Below are 10256 nucleotides of genomic sequence, written 5' to 3'. Positions count from 1 at the left end.
CAGGATGGTCTCGATCTCCTGACCTCGTGATCCACCCGTCTCGGCCTCCCAAAGTGCTGGGATTACAGGCTTGAGCCACCGCGCCCGGCCATCTGTGTCCATTTTCTTCCAACTTCTTGTGACATTTCTTGAACTTAGGATCTTCGGCACCTACTTGTTACCCAGATTGCCTGGTGTAAGTCAGTCATTGATAGGAAAGGCAAGAGAGACATGCTGGCTGTTTCGGGTGCATAAGCTCCAAAGCGCTGTCACGGGCCTGCTGTTTTTCAGAGGTGTATTGGGTAGGTTGGCTCTGTGCTGACCCAGTGACCTGTGATCGCTGCTAGAGGAGAAAAGTTGGATGGAAAATGCTAATGAGCTGGAGTGGATGTGTGTCGATGTCTCTCGGTGGCAGGCAGTTCTGTCATGAAAGCAGATGGGCAGATAAGCAGGTTGTCTCCTTGTGGCCTTGCCTGTACCTCTTATTTTGCATACACTTATGAGCATTTGCACAGCCACCTCTTTGTCCTTTTTTGTGGCCAGAGAGTTCTCTCATAATGACACGTTAGCAAAGCTTGCTGGGCTTGAGGCGCACTTTTAATTTTTTGCACAGAAATCTTTTTCTCCAGCAGGGTGAAAGAATCCCCCCATTACCTCTAGGCTGTGAATGCAAAAATGGACCAAGTTTTGAGAAATCAAAGGGGGGAAAATCAAATCCAAGCAAGAAATAGAGCCAACTAGTTCTATTTGGTAGAGTTATGAGTGTGTTTAATATTCTGCCTTATCCCTTAAAATTTTTACAAATTGCCTATAATGGGCAAATGTTACTCTTAAGTCAGGAAGTAAAAGTTTTCATTAAAAAGCCAAAGGGCGGCCGGGCGCGGTGGCTCAAGCCTGTAATCCCAGCACTTTGGGAGGCCGAGACGGGCGGATCACGAGGTCAGGAGATCGAGACCATCCCGGCTAACGCGGTGAAACCCCGTCTCTACTAAAAACTACAAAAAACTAGCCGGGCGAGGTGGCGGCGCCTGTAGTCCCAGCTACTTGGGAGGCTGAGGCAGGAGAATGGCGTGAACCCGGGAGGCGGAGCTTGCAGTGAGCTGAGATCCGGCCACAGCACTCCAGCCTGGGCGACAGAGCGAGACTCCGTCTCAAAAAAAAAAAAAAAAAAAGCCAAAGGGCTGTAAAATGCTGAGTATTATTATTATAATTAATAACATTATTACCAACTCCATTTGACAAATGAGAAAGTAAAGGCTCAGAGAGGTGAAGTCCCTTCCCCAGATCATACAGCTAGGTGGTGGGGGAATCATTATTATTATTGTGTTCTTTTTGTTTTTGTTTTTGTTTTTTCTGACACGGAGTCTTACTCTTGTCTCCCAGGCTGGAGTGCTCGGCTCACTCTCACTGCAACCTCTGCCTCCTGGGTTCAAGCGATTCTCCTGTCTCAGCCCCCCGAGTAAGCTGGGATTACAGGTGTGCACCACCATGCCCAGCTAATTTCGGTATTTTTAGTAGAGATGGGGTTTCATCATGTTGGCCAAGCTGGTCTCGAACTCCTAACCTCAGGTGATCCGCCAGCTTCGGCTTCCCAAAGTACTGGGATTACAGGCATGAGCTGCCTTAGGAATCATTATTATTACTATTTATCTGTGATATCAGTAAAATAATTGAATAAGCAAGGCCGACTAATAACCCTGCATATTCCTGTTGCTGCCTTCTTCTTGGGTTTCTAGATTGCGTGTTGGAAAGTTTTATTGCGTTGACTTACAAATACAGAAATAAGTGATTCTTCAGAATAGGGATTTGCATCAGGAGCAGCAGGGAGCGCTCGTTAAAAGGGCAGTTTCCAGACTCTCACCCCTGCAGATTCTGATTCAGTAGGTGTGAGGTGGATTGTGAACATCTGTAGTTTAAAGGCATCCTGGGTGATTTTGAGGACTTCTGGTTGAGAACGGCTTTAATGCATCGTTCAGCCTGCTAGCCATTCAGTCAGCAAATGCCAGGCATCATCTCTGTACCACTACCCTGCCCTGAGAGGGCAGACAGGACAAGACCCACCCCCACCCCCACCGGCTTCATTTTGTTATTGGTGACTATTACTCACTCCTTTTGAAATAGGCATCATTTCTCCCTTAGCCCTTCAAAATGAATCCTTCCACACTGGGAAGGTTACAGACTTGCCACATCTCTGAGCAGGAAAAGATCCAAGAAGTAAAATCCAGCCACTGCCAGTCCAGCCCCTCCTGCAGCCGGGGCAGTTCCCCTTCCCTCCAAAAAAGTAGGGGAAAGTCAGTCTCCTCACTCCCAAACCAGTGCTCTCCCTATGACACCAAAGAGCCTGTTTCTGTTTCTTGCTTCATTCATTACTTTGGTTCCCTTGACTGAGTTCCTCTCAGTCCCAGAAGACCCAGAAAAGGGTCATGGTTGGTCATGGGTTTCAAGTAAAACAGGCCTGGGTTTCAATCCCGATTCCTCCACCATCTAGCTATGTAACCTGGGGAAGTGACTTTACCTCTCTGAACCTTCACTTTCTTATTTGTCAAATGCAGTTGGTAATGTTATTATCTGCCTCCCTGGGCTATCCTGAAACTAAAATGTGATACACTGGTTGTTACTTTGGTGATTGCTAACTGTTAACACCCCAGCTACCCCCACCCCCTGCCTGGCTCCGTTAATCACCAGCTAGTGTGGATGACCAGGGAAAGCTGAGCCCTGCAGCGTAAGGGCAGTGCCTCTCTGATGATCTGTGTCTCACAGGGTCAACTCCTGCAGCCAGCTACGAGGAGGAGGAGTTGCCCCCTGACCCTAGCGAGGAGACACTCACCATAGAAGCCCGATTCCAGCCTCTGCTCCCGGAGACCATGACCAAGAGCAAAGATGGCTTCCTAGGGGTGAGTAGGGGACCACAGGCAGCGGGATCATCTGTGTGCATCCGTCTCCTGAGGATGAGTTTCTGCTCCATTTATCTTTCTTTCTGCTGCCCTCTGTGTGCCCACAGGAGCCAGGCCCCATGCCAGGCCCTGGAGGTCCATGTGGCTGTGATGTTGTCCCTGCTGTCCAGGCATACAGCCTGCTGGGGGAGCAGGAGAGAGAAGCATTAGTCTTCACCCCAGATGGGGGAATCTGGGATGACTTCCTAGAGGAAGTGACATCTGGTAGACTGCAGGATGAGGAGGGCTCAGCAGGGTGACTGAGCGCAGGTGGGGGGTCTCGGAGGAAGCAGCAGTGCAGTAGAGACCCTGTCAGTGCAGCTGTCCCACACACTATGATGATTACTTCCCGCACAGCCATCTCTTCCCCCTAGGGTACAGCATGATGCCTGTACAGCTCCTGATAGGTACTCTGTTAACTCTGATGATCTAGACCTGAGGTTTGGTCCCCAGCAGAGGGCTGTGGGGTGGGGAGGGCACCTGAGAAGGTGGAGGTAGGAGGTGGATAGATGTTCTCCTTGCCAGCCCCTCCCCAGCCCAAGGCCCTTTGGACAGGGTCCTGAGCGCACTGCAGGATGAAGCTGCCTCAGCCCCTGCCTGCCCTTTTGCGCTGTCTCCCACTCTCTCCTCCCCTCTGTGGGCTTCCTCTGTTCCAACCACACCAGACTTCCTTCCTTCCAAATCCCCAGGCTTTCTTCCAACTAGGAGCCTTCTCACACGCGGTTCCCTCTGCCAGGAACACTGCCTCTCTGTGCCCAGCCCACACCGACCCAGCCTTTTCATCTCAGCCAACGCCCCTTCAGTACGAACAGAGGCCTGAAGGCAAGAGTGCCAGGCTGGTCACCGAGGCCAGGCGGCTGGTGTGGCTGGGCCCAGGAGGCATGCAGGACCCACGCAGGGGCATCCCGGTCAGTGGGGCCAGGAGAGAAGGTGCCAGACCCCACCAAGGGCCTTGTTGCCTGCTTTTGGCCTTCATTCTGTGGCGGCTGAACACCAAGCAGATTTTAAATAAGACAGCCTGCTCATGAGACCTGGGCTTTCCAGGCCAGGGATGGGGCATGGGAAGAATGGGGAGAAATGGAGGCAAGAAGACCAGTTCTGGATGGGCGAGGGAGAGGAGATGGAGAGTAGGGGCAGCCTGGAGGATGCTGGGGAAGGAAGAAAGGGCAGGGAGCAGCTCCTCATGGACAATGGGTGAGCAGGAGTTGGATGACTCAAGCTTCTGGCTGGTGACCAGGGGCATGGTGGGCTGCTCGCCCAGATGGGAACTGTAGCGGGGGAGGGAGAAGGGGGCAGAGAATGAGGTCAGTCTGCACTTGTTGAAGTTGAGGCCCCCAGGGGATGTTGGATGTCCGCCGCCCAGCAGCAGCCCCTTGGCAGTGCCCACTCTAGAGCCTGGCGGCCACATGGCAAAAGAAACTTGGGAATGACCGTGAGGCTGGTGCCTGTGGCGGAACTGCCACCTGGCCCAGCCCAAGGAAGCAGTGCTGGGGAGCCCCTTTCTTCCTTTCTTTTTTTTTTTTTTTGGAGACGGAGTGTCACTCTGTCGCCCAGGCTAGAGTGCAGTGGCACAATCTCAGCTCACTGCAAACTCCACCTCCCGGGTTCATGCAATTCTGCCTCAGCCTCCCAAGTAGCTGGGACTACAGGTGTCTGCCACCACGCCCGGCTAATTCCTTTGTATTTTTAGTAGAGACGGGGTTTCACCATGTTGGCCAGGATGGTCTCGATCTCCTGATCGATCCTCCCACCTCGGCCTCCCAAAGTGCTGGGATTATAGGCATGAGCCACCATGCCCAGCTGGGAGCCGCTTTCTTAACCTCATCGCTGCAGGTTCAGGCAGGGATGGGAATTCCAAGGAGGAGCTCACAGGGAAGGGCACTAGCCATTTTGGTTCCTGTTTACTTGCCGTCTCCCACTATAAGTTCCAAGAAGACAGGCTGCATAGTGTACTCTGATAGAAACTTCGTATACATTAGGTGCATAAAACATTTTGTTGACTGAACAAATGAATAAACATGTTCTTCTCAGCCAAGGAGAGAGAGTGCAGCAGATAGGCAGGAGTCCAGGAAGTGGTCGAAACGGGTCTGACCTTCCACAGAAGGAGGTGGGGAACCCATCTCTACGGGTCTGGCAGTGATGGGCTGATCTGAGCAGATGAGCCCCCACAGACAGCAAGAACTGGGGTGAGGCAGGAACAGCACCCCCAGCCCTGGCCCCCGAGCAGAGCCCCACCGAGCCCAGCACCCATCTCTGGCAGGTCCCCTGCAGGGGGTGGCCAGCCTACAAGCAGGACCCAGCAGGGCGGGCTCGGCCTGGCTCCACATAGCCAGCTCTGCCTTGAGAACTGCCTGTTAAATCTCTCTCCACGGGAGCTCCCTGCACGGCTTTCCTCCCACCTCCCACCAAGCCTGAGCTCCTGCTGCCAAGGAGGTGGGGACAGGAGAGGGAACCTGCTGTTCCTCAAATGCTGGCTGATGTGTAGACAGCTCTGTGGTCTCTGAGTGTCCTCTTCAAGCCATCAGTTTGTCAGAGGCGAGGCAGGTCACTGATGAGGACTCGGGCTTAGGGAAGGCCTTTTGCCCAAGGTGGGGCAGTCTGTGCTTAAGGCAGGGCCCTTCTGGGGGAGGCCTCCCTTCCCATTCCCTGTGGTCTCATCCTGCTCTTGACCCTAGAGCTCTCACCTCAAACATGATTGGCCACCACCCTCATCGGACTTAGCTCCAAACTGAAATCCTGACATTAGTCCCTGGGAGGAGACTTGGAGAGGAGACTGGGGAGGGAGAGCAGGGCTGCTGGAAGGCCGGGGAAGCCAGGCAGGGTGGTGGCTCCCAAGGCTGGCCCACGGGCTTATGCATAGGAGGGAGGTGGGATGGTGTGAGGCACAGAGCCCCACCACCCCCATTCCAACCGTGCCTTTAAGCGAGCTGCTCTGGCCTGGGCTGTGCCTGGGTGAGCTGCAGAGGCACTGGAGCGGGGAGAGGAGCCTCTCTCTGGTGGGATATTGCTAAGCTTGTGGCCATCACTGGGGCAGGAAACTGCCTGGGGTCCATCTGCTCCCTTGGTGTGGGCTGGCTCCGGGCTTGCGGGAGACCTCCACCCATGTGGGACACGAGGCCCCGGAGTCATGGTTCTTAGATATCTGGAGCTTCGCTTTCCCCTGCCCCAGGTCTCCCGCCTCACCCTGTCCGGCCTCCGAAACTGGACAGCCGCAGCCTCGCCAAGTGCAATGTTTTCCGCCCGCCACTTCCAGCCCTTCCTTCCCCCGCCAGGCCAGGAGCTGGGCGAGCCCTGGTGGATCATCCCCAGTGAGCTGAGCGTGTTCACTGGCTACCTATCCAACAACCGCTTCTATCCGCCGCCACCCAAGGGCAAGGAGGTGAGGACAGCCGGGGTGCGACCTGAGGCCCTCTGCCCCAGCCCAGGAGTGGCCACCCCTCTGTCTGCGCCTGGACCCCAGTGCCAGGCCTGCCCTACCTGCTCTCTGCCTCCCTCTGGACCTGCCCCCTCCCCATGGGGCCCCTGGGCCTTTGGGTCTGGGCTGACCCCCACCCCAGCGGATCCAGGCTCAGCGGGACCCAGCAAGCCAGCACATGCCTCCCACTGCCCCCAGGTCATCATCCACCGGCTCCTGAGCATGTTCCACCCTCGGCCCTTTGTGAAGACCCGCTTTGCCCCTCAGGGGGCCGTGGCCTGCCTGACTGCCATCAGTGACTTCTACTACACCGTGATGTTCCGGTGAGTGGGCCACACAGGCCAGCCTGGAGCTTCCGGGAGGCATAGACAGTTTAGCGCCCAGAAGGGAGGGCCATGCTTGAGCCCCCCAACTCTGTCTCTCCTCCCCCTGCCATCTCGGGCAAGCAGCTTTGGCTCTCTGAGCCTCAGTTTTCTCACCTGTGGATCAGGGTGCTGATGACTTCCTCATAGGGCATGTGAGGGTTCCGAAAGAAAAAGCTGTGGAACTTGCTTGGCACGGGGCTGGTAGCCATGGCTGTGCCATCCACACAGAAGTGGGAAGGACATCCAGTCACACGTGCCCTCCAGAAGCTGTGGGGGCTCAGGGAGGGGGTCCAGGCAGGGCTTCTGGAGAAGGAACATGTGACCTGGGCCTCGAAGGACGAGCAGCATTTGGAGGGCCTTGCTGCTGCCCCTGGCCCATCCACCTCCACCTACACACTCAGCCTCCTCTCCCTGATGAGTCTGGCCAAGGCTTCCCGGGCTCCCTGGGAGAAGGTGGGCAGCTCTGCTGCAGGAGATTCCCTTCACACAGGATCCACGCCGAGTTCCAGCTCAGTGAGCCACCCGACTTCCCCTTCTGGTTCTCCCCTGGTCAGTTCACCGGCCACATCATCCTCTCGAAAGACGCCACCCACGTCCGCGACTTCCGGCTCTTCGTGCCCAACCACAGGTGGGAGCTTGACCTTGGCCCGGCCTTGGCTCCCTCCTACAGCTTGTCCTGCTGTCCAGCTCCAGGAGCCTAGGGGCCTCTTCTGTCTCTGCTCCTTCCTTTGCTCCCCAGAGCCCATCTCGTGGGGCTGGCGTGGGAGGAGGCGGCATGAAGAGGCAAGAGGATGAGCTGATCACCCACCAGCTCTTCCCAGGCACCCCGTGGCCTGGCCCTCCACCTCTGTGCCTGGGACCCAGTGCAGCAGCCCACAGAGTCTTCCTGAAGCTGGGCCTCCCCGCCCTCACACTGCTGACAGGCCCTAATCAGAGCTGTAATCGCAGCCTGTGCGTGCCACCAAGGGGAAGGCCGGCAGCTAGGCAGGGACCCAGCTGTGGGGTACAGGAAGGCTTCTCAGAAGAAGAAGGTCATCTCAGCAGAGACAAGGGGCTCTGAGGGTTTCGCTAGGCAGAGGAACAGCACGTGCAAAGGCCGAGGGCAGGCCCTCCACTGCTGCAGAGCCCCGGAGAGGCTTCCGGGACAGTGCTGCACCAGCCACCTGCCTGCCTCACCTCCTCAGGGCTGGCCACCTGTCAGCAGAGTAGAGGACCCAAGAGGCTCTGGCTTCAAGTCTGTCCAGATTCCTAACTGATAGCAAGTGGCCACCTAGTGGGCCTGAGTGACCGCTCTACAGGGACAAGACCTGGCTGGGAGCCAGGAGGTCTGCAGTTACGTCTCAACTGTGGCACCCACTGGCTGTGTGGCTGTGGGCAAGGCCCTGGCCCTCTGTAGGCCTGTTTCCTCATCTGCCAGATGGGAGACTGACTCCTGATGTATTTCCCCCACAGGGCAGGCGTGAGAGGATGGTTGGGATAACATGGGAAGAGAAAATTGCCCCAGGAGTGGGGATGGCTTCCCTCCCTCCCCAGGGTGGGCAGAGCAGGGGCTTCCTAGTCAAAGTGCCAGCCCTCGGGCTGGGCACACCTGCCTCCGACCCGGGGTTATTGAGGAGGGGGCCTGGACTGTATGGGACAGAAGGAGAGAGGCAGTGACCAGCTCCAGGACCAGCTGCTCCTGGGCTCATGTCTGAGGACCAGGCATCAGGGACTGCTGACCCCCGGGGGGTACCTAGCTCTGCCCTCTGCACCACCTACTGCAGAGGTGGTGGTTTGTCAGTGCTGGGGCTCCCCCGTGCGGCGGACCTGCAGATTGCACTGCTCGGCTCAGATTTCCTGCTGCCCACCAGAGGCCTGTGCAGGGACCACGGTGCTCATTTTCATTCCTGCCCCACCCTGTGACCCACCGTGAGGCACTGGCCATCTCTCTGTCTCGAAGGGTCCCGGAGAATACATGGGCCATGGCTGTGCGGGCCCTTTGTGGATTGTGAGGGGCAGGGCCGGCGGACGGTGAAGTGGCTCCAGGGCCTTAGGAACGGGCAGCCTGGTGGAGAGAGGGCCAGGACTCTGCAGCCAGAATCCCAGTGGCTCTGAGAGCAGGTGTTCACCTTGAGAAGCCTCAGTGTCCTCATCTGGAAAATGGAGACAGTTGCAGGTATTATGTGAGATAAAGTGTGACACAGATAATGGGCTTTGATGATGGTGTCACTCTGCCCTGGCCATCCCCAGGTCTCTGAATGTGGATATGGAGTGGCTTTATGGGGCCAGTGAAAGCAGCAACATGGAGGTGGACATCGGCTACATACCCCAGGTGAGCGCACAGGAGGCTCCCATCCAGGTGGGCTCGCTGCAGGGCCCTGCCCTTCCTCTGCAATGAGTGGAGCATCTTGGAGGGTCTCTCAGGGAGCCCCTGAGGATTCTTGCCCATCTCTGAGCCTTCCCCCCACCAATGACCTCTGGCCCAGATGGAGCTGGAGGCCATGGGCCCCTCAGTGCCCTCGGTGATCCTGGATGAGGATGGCAGCGTGATCGACAGCCACCTGCCCTCGGGGGAGTCCCTGCAGTTTGTGTTTGAGGAGATCAAGTGGCAGCAGGAGCTGAGCTGGGAGGAGGCTGCCCGGCGCCTGGAGGTGGCCATGTACCCTTTCAAGAAGGTGAGGCTGGGCCGGGGTGAAGGCCAGGGTCAGGCTGCACGGGCAGAGGCTGGGAGCTGTGGAGCAGCAGCTGGGCACAGGTGCTGGCGTGTGTTCAGGGCTTGCTACTGAGGCTGTCTCACTGTTGCTCCCAGCGTGTGCCAGCGGGGCTTCCCTGCTGCCATTCAGAACTTAGAGGAAGAGGCCAGGTGCAATGGCTCATGCCTATCATCCAAAACTTTGGGAGGCTGAGGCGGAGAATCACTTGTGGCCAGGAGTTCAAGAACAGTCTTGGCAACATAGCGAGACCCCATATCTACAAAAAATTTTTTTAATTACCTGGGGGAGGTGTTAGCACGCACCTGTAGTACTAAGCCTTTGGGGAGGCCAAGGCAGGAGGACTGCTTGAGCCCAGGAGTGCGAGGCTGCAATGAGCTATGATGGCGCCACTGCACTCTAGCCTGGGCAACAGAGTGAGACTCCATCTCAAAGAAAAAATAAATGAAAATAATAATAATAAATAGAACTTGGAGGAGACATCCATCCCCTGGCTCAGCAGCACCCCCTTCACACACACACACAAACACACTAACATACATACACACACACATATACACACATACATACAAACATACACAAACATATACATACACATACAAATGTACATATACACAAACATGTACACACAAATATATTTGCCTACACACAAACTCACATGTATACACACACATATACACACATATATACAAACATACATAACATACACATACAAATGTACATATACACAAACATGTACACACACAAATATATATGCCTACACACAGACTCACATGTACACACACACACACACACACACACTTGCACACACTACAGACTCACAGCCCGAGTGGGACCCTGGCTGCTTTGACGATGGCTTCGCTCTGTCTCGGCG

General features: G+C 56.0%; 1 protein-coding gene across 1 annotated transcript in view; it reads left to right on the top strand.

Moving 5' to 3' along the window:
* Nucleotides 1–10256, top strand: part of SEPN1 (selenoprotein N, 1) — an 18843-nt gene that overhangs the window by 2583 nt on the left and 6004 nt on the right. The window contains 6 exon segments of the mRNA XM_011955617.1: nt 2740–2873; nt 6082–6291; nt 6526–6650; nt 7183–7320; nt 8922–9003; nt 9158–9346. Of these exon segments, the coding sequence (XP_011811007.1) occupies nt 2740–2873; nt 6082–6291; nt 6526–6650; nt 7183–7320; nt 8922–9003; nt 9158–9346 (878 nt within the window).

This window comes from Colobus angolensis, unplaced genomic scaffold (genome assembly GCF_000951035.1).
Source record: "Colobus angolensis palliatus isolate OR3802 unplaced genomic scaffold, Cang.pa_1.0 Scaffold4, whole genome shotgun sequence".
Lineage (NCBI taxonomy): Eukaryota > Metazoa > Chordata > Mammalia > Primates > Cercopithecidae > Colobus > Colobus angolensis.
Note: the sequence above shows the minus strand (reverse complement) of the source record. Positions and strands in the feature narration are given on the sequence as shown.